The sequence below is a fragment of the Schistocerca gregaria genome, chromosome 5, assembly GCF_023897955.1.
Source record: "Schistocerca gregaria isolate iqSchGreg1 chromosome 5, iqSchGreg1.2, whole genome shotgun sequence".
Classification (NCBI taxonomy): domain Eukaryota; kingdom Metazoa; phylum Arthropoda; class Insecta; order Orthoptera; family Acrididae; genus Schistocerca; species Schistocerca gregaria.
Window position 1 is genome coordinate 45099405 of NC_064924.1, and position 17768 is coordinate 45117172.

Consider the following 17768-nt stretch of genomic DNA (forward strand, 5'->3'; position numbering starts at 1 on the left):
AACGGACCAAGAATGCCGAGGCAGAATGTTGTTGAGACGCTGTTACAGTTGCCAACTGGAATACGGCGCAAAGAGGCTCTAAGCCGCCGTTTACCTGTTCCGCCAGCCCCTAATTACACGGCTGGTTTCTTGCTGCAGCTCCCGTTACGCCGTTTAAGGCACCCGCCGCTTAGCTCGGCGTTATTTATAACCAGCGCAGCACTCTGTTACTTGTGTTTTCCATCGGGCAGCACAGAAAGAATTGCTAATGTCCGCGGTCAGCACTCCGCGGAGTTGAATTTACTCGGTCTCTGTGCGTAATGTGACTCTGATGGCATGTCCACGACACAGTGCTACACAGAATGCCGCGCCGGGGCAAGTTCTCTTCCAATGACACTCAACATGCCCCGTACGTGGGAGCTCCATTACTGGAGAAACAGCAAAAGGTATCTCCACTGAGCAAATAATGTGCAGTAAACAGTAGCAGTCATTAACATATTTGCTGTGGACGTCTCCATTTTAACAAGAGATACGAGAATACGAAAATTGACACGAATCGACGGTTAAATTACTGAAACATTTAAGCAGCGCTACATTGCCATCTAATAAATAGAACCAAACACAGCACGTGTGTTGCATCGTAATGTTGAAAGAGCCGGGATACCGAATAGTGAAACACGGTTACTTAAACTGCCACACGACCAACTTACGCCCTCCCATTTGCACAATAATTTGTTCGCATTCTTAATCGGTTGTTGCTACAGGTGATATAACCTAATTTCGTTAACTACTACTTTTCATCCCATTTGGCGTCGCAGCCTACCGTCCCCTCTGGAAATAATAAATCCCACGCAATTAGCGTATTCCGGTACCAACTCTCACTAATAAATTTTATCATGCAATACAGTCGAAATGTATTCTACCTCGCCTAGCTCCTCTTTATTCTTATTTTACCCATCCATACAGCTTTTTACGTCTTTCTCTACCACAGAAATTCTGGCTCTTCTACGATTCACACATCCCGTATTACTCCGGCGTCTCTTCTAACTGTCGTTGTTTCGTCTCAGCCTCTGTTTTCATCCTTACGTTACGTATTTATCCGCAGTTGTCAAATCCTTGAACAGGAGCGAGTGAGTGGGGTAAATGTGTACATGCTCGTCTCGGAATACCAGATCATTTAAAACTTTGTATCTCATCTCTGTCGATTTCTTTCCTACACATTGGAACACTTTCAGCAAGTAGTACAGACTTCAGGCTTCATAGTATTGGCTAGACATGATTTTTTGGCTACTTCTTCTTCTGTTCTAAATCTCTGCACTCTTTCGGTCTTGGCTGACCTTTTCGTCAGTAACTAACTGAGCACTGTTTTCGTTCGATATTTTTTTTTTCGTTTAAGTCTCGTTCCTCTCGTCCTTAGAATCTTAATCTCTTCTCTTTCTTCGATAGGTAACTTTGTTATATTTGCCTCCTCTAGACTATCATGAATGTCTTTAGACTAATTCTCTTTGAAATGTCATATTTCAAAACCTTCTAGAGCTGCTGATGAAATGAACATTTATTAACTGCTAGCTTCCATGAATGTATCATACAATTATTTACTTTAGCTTGTCTCGTAACGTTTTACTGTGGCGTCGAAACCAAAAAGAAGGGTTTTTTTAGCTCCACAGAAACTGTCGTCAGTAACAAAACGCAGTGATATATTCAAACATTGTTCACACTGTCAGAATCATCCTCCAATGTGGACCAAGCTCTGCACACTCCGCAACATAACTTTATAGCTCTTATGACGATCGGTGGGCTGAAGCAGGTAGCTGATCAAGGTTTATTTAGGATTTAAAAAGTAAACAAACCGCTTTTTGGTCTACTAATGTTCGCTTAGTCGTAAAGGTTTCGGCTTATCGAGTCCAGACTCAGGAAATAACTGGTTGGCGTCCACACGAGGCATTATTGTACAGGAAACGGAATGCTAGAAACAAAGATACTATCAACACACACAGAATCTTTATTCGTGCGATTAGTTGAGAAATGTATAATCGTCTGTCATCACTAGAGTTATGCACCAACGTTGTTAAATCACAGTGTTAAATTACAGTTTACGAGCTGGATTGTGCCAAAGACATTACGTAACGAAAACACACAATATTAAAATATATAAGTTGTAATGAAAAACTAAGTAGGGCGCAATAACCATTCTATAGTGGTACAGATTTGCGGGATGTATGTGATTATTGGGACTGAATTCTGGGAGAGTATGGCTGGTTTGATGGATCAAGTTAAGCTTAAGAGTGAAACTGTGGTCAGCTGTAACTGATCGTTTAGAACCAGGTGGGGATTTGAGCTAAATCCTTGCTCATCTCTAGTGCTTCTAATAGGTTAAATTTTCTCCTGTTTGTTGACTATTTGCAGCACTTCTGTGGTGATGTTGTATCTGTGATCTGCCTTCAGCACATGTTCAACAAAAGTGCAGCCTGACTTGTGCACAGCTGACCAGTCTCGTTGCTGTAGGTTATTCCATCAGCAGTTCTCGGTGTATTTGATACGTAATTCTTTTCAATTATTTACTCCCTCTGGGACTGCACCTGCTCAAAACGGTGGGTCTCGGTTTTATCTTTCCGCAAGTCGTTGAGCTGTTGTTTCAACACCCGCTGTCCGGCTTCTAATAATCTCGATAGGAGACAGAAAAAGGCATTTCTCCTTCTGCGCATTGTATCTACTCATCATTTATTTTCCCGACAGACTATTTTATTAGGTACCAATCTCCGTCCATTTCAGGTTTTAGTCAATGACTGATCTCAAGTGAAAATAAAAGTTGCTGTATCCAGCCATGTTTATTATTGCATTGTGTATTGTGTGTATTGAACTGGGGATCTAGAAACGACGGAGAGGCTTCACCCTGCCGTAGCCCTCAGTCATTCACAACCACACAACAGGCCACAGCAGTCCACCCACCCCACCGCCGCCCCACACCGAACCCAGGGTTATTGTGCGGTTCGGCCTCCTGGCTGTGTTAAATTTTATGATCTTGCTATCGATTTCATGTTCGAAATTGCGTCCTAAGATTCTGAAAGTAGGTTATCCCTTCCAGTGTTAGATTATTTATTGTAATTTTAGATCTCATATCTCATTTTCCTTAGAATGTTCTAATCTTTGTTTTGTCAGTGGAAATGTTCATGTTACAATTAAAAGCCAGTAAATTAAGATGATAAACGGCTGTTTGAAGATGATCTTCATTCTCTTGAATTATTACTTGATCATCTGCGCATAGTAGAGTATAAAAACATTTCTCTCTGTTGGTCTGTATGCTGTAGGTGACAATTTGTCCCCAAGCCCTGACTAGGTCATCTACAGGGTGTTACAAAAAAATACGGCCGAACTTTCAGGAAACATTCCTCACATACAAATAAAGAAAATACGTTATGTGGACATGTGTCCGGAAACGCTTAATTTCCATGTTAGAGCTCATTTTAGTTTCATCAGTATGTACTGCTCAATGGAGCACGTTGTCATGATTTCATACGGGATACTCTACCTGTGCTGCTAGAACATGTGCCTTTACAAGTACGACACCACATGTGGTTCATGCACGATGGAGCTCCTGCACATTTCAGTCGAAGTGTTCGTACGCTTCTCAACAACAGATTCGGTGACCGATGGATTGGTAGAGGCGGACCAATTCCATGGCCTCCACATTCTCCTGGCGTCTACCCTCTTGACTTTCATTTATGGGGGCATTTGAAAGCTCTTGTCTACGCAACCCCAGTACCAAATGTAGAGACTCTCCGTGCTCGTATTGTGAACGGCCATTCTCCAGGGCTGCATCAGCGCATCAGGGATTCCATGCGACGGAGGGTGGATGCATGTATCCTCGCTAACGGAGGACATTTTGAACATTTCCTGTAACAAAGTGTTAGAAGTCACTCTGGTACGTTCTGTTGCTGTGTGTTTTCATTCCATGATTAATGTGATTTGAAGAGAAGTAATAAAATGAGCTCTAACGTGGAAAGCAAGCGTTTCCGGACACCTGTCCACATAACATATTTTCTTTTTTTGTGTGTGAGGAATGTTTGCTGAAAGCTTGGTCGTACCTTTTTGTAACACTGTGTATGCTAATGTTAGAACGTGTTAGAGAAAGGCCACATCCTTATCCCCTGTGTTACTGTCATTTGTTTTGAGAAGTTATCTCCATTTTCGATAGTAGTTTTGTCTCTTCGTAAACAGCTTTTACTGATATAATTTGATGCGTTGAGAAGACTCCTTCGATAATCTGGCACAGTAGGTGCCTACTGACTTCTTAACAATGCGGTTTCCGTTAATGGGAGTACCGCGGCCCTTTTGTAGCCCGTTAGGACGTTGCGAGGTGAGCCGCTGTGGTGACGTGGCCGCCCTCGTGTTGCAGGAGCCGCCGGGCGGGCGGTTCCCCGCCGGCCATGAGCGTGCCCGGAGCCGGGCACTGCCGCCTGACGACGCAGACGTCGACGCCGCCGCGCCATCACGCCGACTGGGACATCAACGACACCAGCATCCCCAGGGTGCGTACCTCGACTCTCCTCTGCTGCTCCGCTCACGCCGGGACTGCAGGCGCTTCAGACCACACTGACCCGCCGCAGTTACTGACCTTTCTGGATTCACGTTTGGCCTAACAGAGTAAACTTCGATGAGTCTCTTTTCAATCGGGTCCACAGTTACCTAGCACTTCTAAAATGGCTCCATGCCGCCTACAACAGCTGGATTTTCTTACATTTACGCATTACTGCACAGTTCAGGCCTTAGCCCGTTTTCAAGCACCGTTCGTTAGTTGTTTGGTCATCAAAAATCTCCGATGGCAAATATTGACATAATGGTCAATTGTCCATCCAGTCCATGTTGTACAGGCTGAGCAAAATAAACATGGTCTGAAACATACTAGTATTTCCTCCATTGAAATATAGGCTACCCGACTTACATCATCTGCTCCAGTTGCGCATCGTGAAAGTTTGGCTGCCTATCTTGAGGTGCAAGAAATATTTTCTAGGCTAATTTTATTTTGCCCAGTCTGTGTATAAAGTGCGCCTCGTAGCCTAATACTTATGAGTGAAGATCCCACGCGTATAAATAAAACGCCATTGGTATGTTGACATATCATGACATTAAAATCATACACAGGGTGTAAATTTTAAGTTGCCAAACCAGAATAACTCGAAAAATAAGCTTCACACGAAAAAACGTGTAGAATCCAAAGTTGATTATTTTCGAGGGGGTCGTCTGCTGGTGCTAAAATTAACCCGCCACCAACCCTCTGGTGGTGAAGTGGGAGGCAACTTTAAAATTTCCAACGGGAACCCACTTTTTTTAAATGCAGAATGACATTCTACATAAAAACTACGTACATTTTGTCTTAAACATTTGTTTTGACTCTTTGTAGTTGGCGCTGTAATCCAAAAATATCCATGTTCTCATTTTTGTGTGCAATATGGTTACGGATAGATAAAAAATGCTTATTTACTTCGTAAACTTTGATTCGCTAAAACTGAATTTTGTCACCTCAGTGTGTACCTTTCTTTATGTACACTACTGGCCATTAAAATTGCTACACCACGAAGATGACGTACTAGGAAGAAGATGCTGTGATATGCATTCACACTAGGTGGCCCCTGTGGCGACACCCACAACGTGCTGACATGAGGAAAGTTTCCAACAGATTTCTCATACACAAACACCAATTGACCGGCGTTGCCTTGTGAAACGTTGTTGTGATGCCTCCTGTAAGGAGGAGAAATGCGAACCGTCACGTTTCCGACTTTGATAAAGGTCGGATTGTAGCCTATCGCGATTGCGGTTTATCGTATCCCGACATTGCTGCTCGCGTTGGTCGAGATCCAATGACTGTTGGCAGAATATGGAATCGGTGGGTTCAGGAGGGTAATACGGAACGCCGTGCTGGATCCAAACAGCCTCGTATCACTAGCAGTCGAGATGACAGGCATCTTATCCCCACGGCTGTAACGGATCGTGCAGCCACGTCTCGATCCCTGAGTCAACTGATGGGGACATTTGCAATACAACAACGATCTGCACGAACAGCTAGACGACGTTTGCAGCAGCACGGACTATCAGCTCGGAGACCATGGCTCCGCTTACCCTCGACGCTGCATCACAGACAGGAGCGCCTGCGATGGTGTACTGAACGAAAAACCTGGGTGCACGAATGGCAGAACGTCATTTTTCGGATGAACCCAGGTTCTGTTTACAGCATCATGATGGTCGCATCCGTGTTTGGCGTACTCGCGATGAACGCACATTGGAAGCGTGTATTCGTCATCGCCATACTGGCGTATCACCCGGCGTGATGGTATGGGGTGCCATTGGTTACACGTCTCGGTCACCTCTTGTTCGCATTGACGGCGCTTTGAACAGTGGATGCTACATTTCAGATGTGTTACGACCCGTCATTCGATCCCTGCGTAACCCTACATTTCAGTAGGATAATGGACGACCGCATGTTGCAGGTCCCGTACGGGCCTTTCTGGATACAGAAAATGTTCGACTGCTGCCCTGGCCAGCACATACTCCAGATCTGTCACCAATTGAAAACGTCTGGTCAATGGTGGCCGACCAACTGGCGCGTCACAATACGCCAGTCACTACTCTTGATCAACTGTGTTGAAGCTGCTTGGGCAGCTGTACCTGTACACGCCATCCAAGCTCTGTTTGACCCAATGCCCAGGCGTATCAAGGCCGTTATTACGGCCAGAGGTGGTTGTTCTGGGTACTGATTTCTCAGGATCTATGCACCCATGAGTACCCGTTTATCATCTGCATTTCTTTTTGGTGTAGCAATTTCAATGGCCAGTAGAGTATATCATTCGTCGGAATGCAAGGTGGGAAGAGGCAGTGCAACGTGAACCTCGCTGCCCAGAAAATTGGGATAAATTATCGGAATGTGGCTCTCCAGGAGTGAGGCTGTACTGTGCTGTGTGCCCGGCAGGTGAGCGAGTTCGACCGGTGGCAGGAGTGGGCAGATGGCCACTGCCGGCTGGTGTACCCGGCGTCCAGCGAGGAGGCAAAGCGGCACGCGTCCGGCTGGGCCATGCGCAACACCAACAACCACAACGTGCACATCCTCAAGAAGTCCTGCCTGGGCGTGCTCGTCTGCTCGCTGCGCTGCGTGCTGCCGCACGGCGACAAGGTCCACCTGCGGCCCGCCATCTGCGACAAGGCGCGCAAGAAGCAGCAAGGTAGGCGGCAGCGCACAGTGGCGGCAGCGCTGACGAGTCTTATTCAAGGAACACCACTATAGGTCTAGACTAAGAAAACAGCGTCAACGTTGCTTGGAGGTTATAGTACCAACTTCAAGTTGTAGTTGAAAATGTTCGTAATTTATTTGTTTATGCAGTCATTTGAACTACCTCAGGGCCAGAATGGCTCTGACAGAAGTAAAGCTGTAAGGACGGGGCGTGAGTCGTGCTTGGGTAGCTCAGTTGGTAGAGCACTTGCCCGCGAAAGGCAAAGGTCCCGAGTTCGAGTCTCGGTCCGGCACACAGTTTTAATCTGCCAGGAATTTTCACATCAGCGCACACTCCGCTGCAGAGCGAAAACCTCATTCTGGGAACATACCCCAGGCTGTGGCTAAGCCATGTCTCCGCAATATCCTTTCTTTCAGGACTGCTAGTTCCGCAAGATTCGCAGGAGAACTTCTGTAAAGTTTGGAAGGAAGGAGACGAGGTACTGGTAGAAGTAAAGCTGTGGGGACGGGGCGTGAGTCGTGCTTGGGTGGCTGAGTTCGTAGATCACTTGCTCGTCAAAGGCAAAGGTCCCGAGTTCGAGTCTCGGTCCGGTACGCAGTTTTAATCAGCCAGGAAGTTTCATAATATCAGGGCCTTTCCTGCATGTAACGAGACATCGTCAATAGTTCAAAGTTATTTTAAGCAGAATACAGGTGGGGTGTACATAGATACAGGACCCCCAAAAACGCAGCATGTTACCATGCCTAATACGGTGTAGGAAAAGCGTTGACATCCAAAACAGCATCCAGTCGACTCAGAATAGGTAGATACAGATCCTGTACAGTTTATAAGCGAATCTTACACCATTCGTCTTGCAAAATACTGTCAATTTCAGCTAACGATAATGGAGATGGTTAGTGATCGAGCACCCCTCTGTTCAAATTAGACCACAGAAGCTCAATAATAGATATTGTGATTTTGCTGCCCAGGAGAGATCGACAGTTCATCCTAATGCTCGCAAAACCAGTCCTTCAATTGTTCAAAAACAGTCGCATTTATTATTATTATACCCCCAACCGGTTTCAACCCGACGTAGGGGTCATCTTCTGGGCGTTTACACTACTGGTCGACTGCTGGTGGTGTCACTCCTGTCTAGTGTCATAGTTTCCTGCCGTTATGTAGACAGGTGTGACACCACCAGCAGTCGACCAGTGGTGTAAACGCCCAGAAGATGACCCCTACGTCGGGTTGAAACCGGTTGGGGGTATAATAATAATAAATGCGACTGTTTTTAGTGTCATAGACAGGTGTGACACCACCAGCAGTCGACCAGTGGTGTAAACGCCCAGAAGATGACCCCTACGTCGGGTTGAAACCGGTTGGGGGTATAATAATAATAAATGCGACTGTTTTTAGTGTCATAGTTTCCTGCCGTTATGTAGACAGGTGTGACACCACCAGCAGTCGACCAGTGGTGTAAACGCCCAGAAGATGACCCCTACGTCGGGTTGAAACCGGTTGACGGTATAATAATAATAAATGCGATTAAGACTGTTTTTGAATAATTGATTAATCATACCAATCGCTCCTTCATCTCCACAAGTATGTTGTCCAAAAACCAGTCCTTGGCTATGCGAACTGTGTGAGCAGGGTTCTTGCTGTCTTAGGTCACAGTATCACCATTGAAGAACAAACACTGTACTATGGGATGGACCTCACCAGCCAAAATCGTCACATAATTCTTGACAGTAATGTGACCTCGCACAGTAACCATAGCTGTCCAAATAATCGCCGAACCCACGTCACATTTCACTCTTGAGACGTAAACTTGGCCAGAAGTTGGAAAGAAGACTCATTCGACCAAATGAGAATTTTTCATTGCTCTGAGTTTCACGTTTTATGACTTTGGCACTACTGATGCGTGGTTTTGGAATACCAGCTCGCCCTGCAGTTCTCTGCTTATGGAGCTCCCTCCGTGTTGTTTTGATGCTGACAGAGTTCACGAGTGCGGAATTCTGTTTTGTAGTGACTTTTGCAACTGATGTCCTCTTATTTTTCGTCACAATCCTTCTCAATGACAATCAGTCACGGTCACCCCACACACACTGTGATCCGCGTTCTAACTTACAGGATGATGTCTTCCGCCTTCACTGCATTAGGTGTAAATTTCCACACGGTGCCTATTGAAACACGAAACAGCTCAGCTACCAGCATCGACATTATGATCAGTTTCGAAGTCACTGAGCTCCGATATAATGCACTCACACCTACACAGAAAATTGTTTTACCACTACTGACGCTTGTATTGGAGACATTGCATAGGCGCTGTTCGTGGTCGGAATACAACACTGCAGCCTAAACGCTTGACTGGCATCTACATTTATTTCAAGCATGGACTTCTCGCAGTAATTCCATACTTTTGTCCACCTCCTGTATAATATAAGAACAAGAATAACACGTAAGTAATCATAATAATATGTATAGTACATAATGAGTATATAATCACAATCGTCCACATGTACAAAATATACTCTACTGATTACTACACCTATTGCTATTACTATTATATACTGCTCACATAGATTTAAGAATCTCTGGAAATTTGTCAGTAATATAAAAACTGCATCAACATTTTTACACACCACATTGGTCAAGTAAAAAGGTAAAAAGGTTGAAGAACCTAGGAGAGGAAATGAATTAGAAAAATTTGCTGTATTAGAAAGGAACACAAAATGGAAAGGGAGTCAGGAATAACAAAAAATATATAAAATAAAGAGTGGATATCAAGAAGTGCCAGAGTAATGCATTACAATATGGCAGTGAAACTGGAATGCCTCTATGCAAGTGAATACGTACCACTGAATTATAAATTAGACACACTAAAAATATTAGAGAGAACATTTTTGGTCCCATAAGAAGCAAACGAATCTGGCAGTTAAAAGGTATTGATCAGGAATATCGCAATACATATTTTTGACATAAATACAGGATGAATGACAATAAGCTGACGAAACACATCTACGAGTGTCTCACGGAACAGAAACCATCAATAAAATGGATGTGAGGAACTAGGAAAAATTTACACGAACGAAACATAAAAGTATTTCCACACACACAGACACACATATGAAAAAAAACTGAAAAAAATACTGAACGAAATGTAAAGACTCTGCGAGAAGGAAATGAGATCGTCGCGTATCCGCTAGATGGCCCAAACGAAAGGAATTCATTCGATAATATGTACAAAACAGAATTCCGTGCATTTCAGTCTTATTCAAATTGTGTTCAGCGATTTCCTCATTACATTCTTGATGAATGTGTATATTGACATCGAACGAAATGTGTGGCAGCAGCATAATAGGTTTCAAATGTAGAGAAGGACTTCACTGGTTAGAGGAAGAATGAGAAGTAATAAGTTAAGGTTAGCAGATGAGATGCAGGGAAGACAAGAGAAACAGATGAGCATTGTTTACAGTATGACACGAATACTGGTTCACTGATGGATTGAAGGAAAGCGGCTGCAGTATGCCAAGAAGAAAAATATATATTTATGTTAGCAAATAAAATTTCAGTCTTTTTTTTTTTAATGCAGAGTGGTTTTGTGTGGGACAGAGGTTACTGGTTAGTGGATTCCAGGATCATATAGCTGAAATAGATACGGAGCTAAGGAAGACGACACGTTGAGGTCCTGTCGACGGGTAGGTCATTAGAGGCGGAAGAAAAAGACAGGTATCTTGGCATACTTGTTGCATAATCAGTGTGTTCTTAGTTTATTGATATAAGTATTACAGTTTATTTCGTCAGGCGAATCAAACAGTACTTTTTGAATTACTTATCTCGCATGTTCAGTTTTTGGAAATAATAGTTAATAGTAGTCAACAATGGATAATGTAGTCATGAGTTATATTATTTAGCGTGGCTGATATTCCAAATAAAGACACACAGGCATGAAATATGTTCGTATACTCCATTTATTGACTTTTAAACGTTTTGGGTTGAGTTTACATAAAAACTTTGACTTACTGACACTGTCTTATGGTGTGCCATGATCTGAACTTGCACTGTTTAACTGGTGACATAGTCCGGTTTGGCGGGCGCAGCAGCCGATGTATATATAAGTTCTAACAATAAAAACTAGATCACCTATTACTGACAGTAGTATTTTAACTAAATTATAATTGCAAAAATTGATTACAGAAATACTCAAAGCTGCCATGGCGTACTTAATAAAACGTAAACATAGAATTTATAGTCAGTGTTGGGTAGTTTACATTCTTTTAGCCTTATGTTTCCATCGTAAGAAGTTTTAACCATTAAAAGATTATTTTAATGAAACATGTTATTACTTTGCCAGACATGTTGTTATTATTTTTGCCAGAACTTTTGATCGTATAGAGTGATGTTGTGTTTTCAGTTCTATTTGATATTACTAGACTACTAGGTATATAACAGTGTATAATCACAAACAAAGATTTGTTCTGTAAAATTAGGTAATAGTCATATTAATTACGCTTGCGTGTAACACAGTAAATCAACAGTTATAATGAGTGGAAAATAAAAGTTGCAATGTTAAGCATTAACGTACGTAGTGCATGGTCTATCAACGTTTTTACACTACAGAGCCAAAGAAACTGCTGCACCTGCTTAATGTCGTATAGGACCCCCGCAGAGCGCATAAGTGCCGCGACACGACCTGGCGTGGACTCGACTAATGTCTGAAGTAGTGCTGGAGGGAAATGACACAATGAATCCTGCAGGGCTGTCCATAAATCCGTAAGAGTACGAGGAGGTGGAGATCTCTGCTGAACAGCACGTTACAAGGCATCCCACATATGCGCAATAATGCTCGTTTGTGGGGAGTCTGGTAGCCATCGGAAGTGTTTAAACTCAGAAGAGTGTTCCTCTAGCCACTCTGTAGCAATTTAGACGTGTGGGGTGTCGCATTGTCCTGTGGAATTGCCCAAGAACGACGGAATGCACAATGGACGTGAATGGAAGCAGGTAATCAGACAGAGTGCTTACGTACGTGTCACCTGTCAAAGTCCTATGTAGACTGTCATGGGTCCCTTATCACTCCAGCTGCACACGTCCCACACCACTACAGAGTCTCCACCGGCTTGAACATTCCAATGCTGACGTGCAGGGTCCATGGATTAATGAAGTTGTCTCCATACCCGTACATGTCCATTCACTCGATACAATTTAAAACGAGACTCGTCCGACCAGGCAACAAGTTTCCAGTCATCAACAGTCTAGTATCGGTGTTGACGGGCCCAGGCAAGGCGTAAAGCTTTGCGTCGCGCAATCAAGGGTACACGAATGGGCCTACAGTTCCGAATGCCCATATCGATGAAGTTTCGTTGAATGATTCGCACGCTGGCACCTGTTGACAGCTCAGCATTGAAATGTGAATGAATCTGTGGAAATGTTGCACTTCTATCACGATGAATGATTCTCTAGAGTCGTCTTTGGTCCCGTTCTTTCAAGATCTTTTTGCGACCCCACTGTTGTCGGAGATTTGATGTTTTACCGGATTCCTGATATTGGCGGCACATTCGTGAAATGGACGAAGCCGGCCGTTGTGGCCGAGCGGTTCTAGCCGCTTCAGCCTGGAACGGCGAGACCGCTATGGTCGCAGTTTATACATCTACATGGATTCTCTGCAAATCACATTTCAGTACCTGGCAGAGGGTTCATCGAACCACCTTCACAATTCTCTATTATTCCAATCCCGTACAGCGCGCGGAAAGAATGAACACCTATAGCTTTCCGTACGAGCTCTGATTTCCCTCATTTTATCGTGGTGATCGTTCCGCCCTATGTAGGTCGGTGTCAACAAAATATTTTCTCATTCGGAGGAGAAAGTTGGTGACTGGAATTTCGTGAGAAGATTCCGTCGCAACGAAAAACGCCTTTCTTTTAATGATATCCAGCCCAAATCCTTTATCATTTCTGTGACACTCTCACTCATATTTCGCGATAATACGTAAGGATCCCACACCGCGCAGCAGTATTCTAAAACAGGATGGAAGAGCGTAGTGTAGGCAGTCTCGAATCCTGCCTCTGCTATGGATATGTGTGATGTCCTTAAGTTAATTAGGTTTAAGTAGCTCTACGTTCTAGGGGACTGATGACCTCAGATGTTAAGTCCCATAGTGTTCAGAGCCATTTGAAGCATTTGAACTAAATGGTCGAACTGGAAGATCGCCGCTTCATCACTACCTAGGAGATGCTGTGTCCCATCGCTCGTGCGCCGACTATAACGCCACGTTCAAACTCACTCACATTTCGATAACTTGCCATAGTAGCAAAAGTAACTGTTCTCAGAACGGCCCCCAACACTTGTTGTCTTATATAGGTGCCGCCGACCGCAGCGAGATATTCCGCTGTTTACATACATCTGTATTGGAATACGCATGTCTATACCAGTTTCTCTCGTGCTTCAATGTAGTAAAAGGTTGCATCGTATTCTACAATTAGTTCGTCTCGCTGTGTTATATTGCACCAAGCTTTGGCGCTTCAATGTAGTAAAAGGCTGTATCGTATTCTACAATTAGCTCGTCTCGCTGTGTTACATTACAGCAAGCTCTGGCGCTTCAATGTACTAAAAGGCTGTATCGTATTCTAAATTAGTTTGTCTCGCTGTGTTACATTACAACAAGCTTTGGCGCTTCAATGTAGTAAAAGGCTGTATCGTATTCTACAATTAGTTCGTCTCGCTGTGTGACATTAGAGCAAGCTTTGGCGCTTCAATGAAGCAAAAGGCTGTATCGTATACTACAATTAGTTCGTCTCGCTGTGTTACATTACAGCAAGCTTTGGCACTTCATTGTAGTAAAAGGTTGAATCGTATTCTACAATTAGTTCGTCTCGCTGTGTTATATTACAGCAATCTTTGGCGCTTCAATGTAGTAAAAGGCTGTATCGTATTCTACAATTACTTCGTCTCGCTGTGTTATATTGCAGCAATCTTTGGCGCTTCAATGTAGTAAAAGGCTGTATCGTATTCTACAATTAGCTCGCCTCGCTGTGTTATATTACAGCAAGCTTTGGCGCTTCAATGTAGTAAAAGGCTGTATCGTATTCTACAATAAGTTCGTCTCGCTATGTTGTATTACAGCAAGCAGGCAGAACGCAATTTGTGTGGGCATCTGAACACCGAAGGGCGATGACGAGAAGGACCGTTTTGTTGTGCACAGGCAAGCCGTGCCCGAACCGGCAGTGCTCGGGGCGGCTGGAGATCCTGGCGTGCCGCGGCCACTGCGGCTACCCCGTGACGCACTTCTGGCGCCACACGGAGCACGCCATCTTCTTCCAGGCCAAGGGCGTGCACGACCACCCGCGGCCCGAGGCCAAGTCCGCGTCGGAGGCGCGCCGCAGCCTGGGCGCCGGGCGCCGCGTGCGCGGTCTGGCGGTGCTGCTGGCCAGGGACGCCGCTCTGGGCTCCAAGGTGCGTGCCGCCGCTCTGCTACCTGCTGCCTGCTCCGGCGTTGCTGACGTCACTCAAGTAGTCTGAAGTTTGAGCACAGGGCTGATGCAGTTCTCCATGCTACTCTATTGTCTGAAACCCTCTTCATTTCCGAACAACTGCTGCAACCTACATCCCGCTGAATCTGCTTACTGTATTCATCTCTTGGTCTCCCTCTACGATTTTACACCCTCCCCCCACCCCCACCCTTCTTTTAGCCAGGTTGTGCAACAAATTTCTCCCCCCCCCTCCCCAATTCTATTCAGTACCTCCTCATCAGTTTTGTATTACCTAATTTTCAGTATTCTTCTGTGGCACCACATTTCAAAACCTTCTATTCTCTTTTTTTCTAATCTATTTTTCATCCATATTTTACTTCTATACATAGATATAAGGTGTTACAAAAAGTTACGGCCAAACTTACAGGAAACATTCCTCACACACAAAGAAAGAAAATTTGTTATGAGGACATGTGTCCGGAAACGCTTACTTTTCATGTTAGAGCTCATTTTATTCCTCTTCAAATCACATTAATCATGGAATGGAAACACACAGCAACAGAACGTACCAGCGTGACTTCAAACACTTTGTTACAGGAAATGTTCAAAATGTCCTCCGTTAGCGAGGATATATGTATCCACCCTCCGTCGCATGGAATCCCTGATGCGCTGATGAAGCCCTGGAGAAGGGCAGATTGTATCACAGCCGTCCACAATCCGAGCACGAACAGTCTCTACATTTGGTACCGGAGTTGCGTAGACAAGAGCTTTCAAATGCCCCCATAAATGAAAGTCAAGAGGGTTGAGATCAGGAGAGCGTGGAGGCCATGCAATTGGTCCGCCTCTACCAATCCATCGGTCACCGAATCTGTTGTTGAGAAGCGTACGAACACTTCGACTGAAATGTGCAGGTGCTCCATCGTGCATGAACCACATGTTGTGTCGTATTTGTAAAGGCACATGTTCTAGCAGCACAGGTAGAGTACCCCGTATGAAATCATGATAACGTGCTCCATTGAGCATAAGCGGAAGAACATGGGGCCCAATCAAGACATCACCAACAATTCCTGCCCAAACGTTCACAGAAAATCTGTGTTGATGACGTGATTGGACAATTGCGTGCGGATTCTCGTCAGCCCACAACTGACGAAACTAAAATGAGCTCTAACATGGAAATATTAAGCATTTCCGGAGACATGTCCACATAACATATTTTCTTTATTTGTGTGTGAGGAATGTTTCCTGAAAGTTTGGCCGTACCTATCATCCAGAAATTAAAAAGTAGGAGACTGCAATGGGCTCGACATGTGGCCTGAATGGAAAACAACAGGATCGCCAAGAAAGCATATGAAGGAACTCTCCAGGCAACAAGACCATTGGGCCGACCTCGTATAAGGTGGGAAGATGACATAGAGAAGAACATCGCAGCATTAGGAATTTCCGCAGGGTGGAGAGAGGCTGCGAGAGATACAAGGCGGTAGAAGCAGGTCGTTGATGCAGCGCTTGGTCTACAGGGCCTGTGATCGCAGAGAATAATATATAACATATATATATATATATATATATATATATATATATATAAGCAAATATAAATATATAACTAATGTATATAAACAAGTTATACATAACACCTTTGAAAAAACATGATACATAGTTCTAACATATAAAACGAATGGGCTACTTTTCACATTTTATAATAGATGATATGCAGGCACAATAGTGTCTGTTTTTTAATGCAAGTTGATCATTCAACAATTTTTTTGAATTTAGGTGGGAATGTTTAGATATTTCAAATTCTTCTAAAACTTTTATTTTGTAGCCCTTGTCAGCTATACGTAAAATTTCCATGTTAAACAAGGTTGGAGGAGGAAGTGTGTGTTTCGTTGTTTTGAGATGTTCTGCAAAAGTTGACAGAGATGAATTCTCGCCGTTTTATACGTCTCATTACTGTATAGTCAAGGTCTAAAGATTTATAATATCCCTAGTTTTGTAGGCTTCTAAAGATGACAAATTAATTAGTCGAAAGCGGTAATGAAAATTTATCAATAACTCATAAAGTAATAAATTATTTTCGGTGCTCAATAAGATTGCCAATTAAGGGTATCCAGATCTCTTATATACTATACTCAAACGACATGATGCTAGTGAGTTTTTACCTTAAAATAAGCCGTCTCAGCATTAACGTCGTTAGGTTCAAAAGACCCGGTTTTGCCCCATCTGCAGTGTAAAATGAGATACCCTCTTACATGAATGGAGGAACCTGAAAACAAGAAAAATTTTATTCTACTGCAAAAAAATATATGAAAACATATACGAGGGACGTTCACTAAGTAATGCAACACATTTTTTTCTGAAAGTAGATTGGTTTTATCCAGTACGCCAATACACCATATTATTTCCTCTTTTGGCTACAAAACCCTATTTTCCTACGTAATCTCCGTTCAATACGACGGCCTTACACCCTCTTAGTTGGAGGTCCTGTATGCCCGCGTGGTACCACTCTGCAGGTCCACATCGGAGCCAACACCTTGTTGCGTCAACAACCTCCCCATCACTCACGTACCGCTTCCCGCGGAGTACATCCTTATTGGGCGAAACAGATGGACATAGGAAGGTGCGAAATCCAGGATGAGGAAGAACTGTCCAATGAAATTTTGTGAGCTCTTCTTGGATGCACAGACTTGTATCAGGCCCTGTGTTGTCATGGAGAAGGAGAAGTTCGATTGCATTTTTGTGGTGACGAACATTCTAAAAGCCGGTTTTGAATTTCCTTGGAATATGTGGAGCCGGGCGGCACGGGGGAGGTCGGACAGGTTTTCGCGACTTTGTAATGATGAAAGACACCTTGGTCAACGACTCACCGTGCTTTAGTTCACCCTCAGATCTCCACAGACGTTACGCAGTCGCCTCTGAAAATCTGTTATGCATTTTGTAAGCCACATATACCGACGCGACCTGTCGCAGCTTCATGAAACTATAAAGGCTGAAGCAGGAATATTCCATTACGTCCCATAATAAATTCTGCATTGTTTTCAACATAAAATGGCCTAGAAAAGAAATGTGTTGCATTACTTTACACAGTGCCTCTCCTATAAATCCTTATAAATACTACCAAAAGCG

The 17768-nt window shown here is 43.8% G+C and overlaps 1 protein-coding gene across 2 annotated transcripts in view; it reads left to right on the top strand.

Annotated features, from left to right (window-relative positions):
• Positions 1-17768, top strand: part of LOC126272368 (uncharacterized) — a 72055-nt gene that overhangs the window by 43467 nt on the left and 10820 nt on the right. For both annotated transcript variants that reach the window (XM_049975177.1, XM_049975176.1), the window contains exons 2-4: positions 4376-4508; positions 6944-7193; positions 14381-14631. In XM_049975177.1, coding sequence (XP_049831134.1) covers positions 4376-4508; positions 6944-7193; positions 14381-14631 — 634 coding nt within the window. The remainder of the gene's footprint in view (positions 1-4375; positions 4509-6943; positions 7194-14380; positions 14632-17768) is intronic.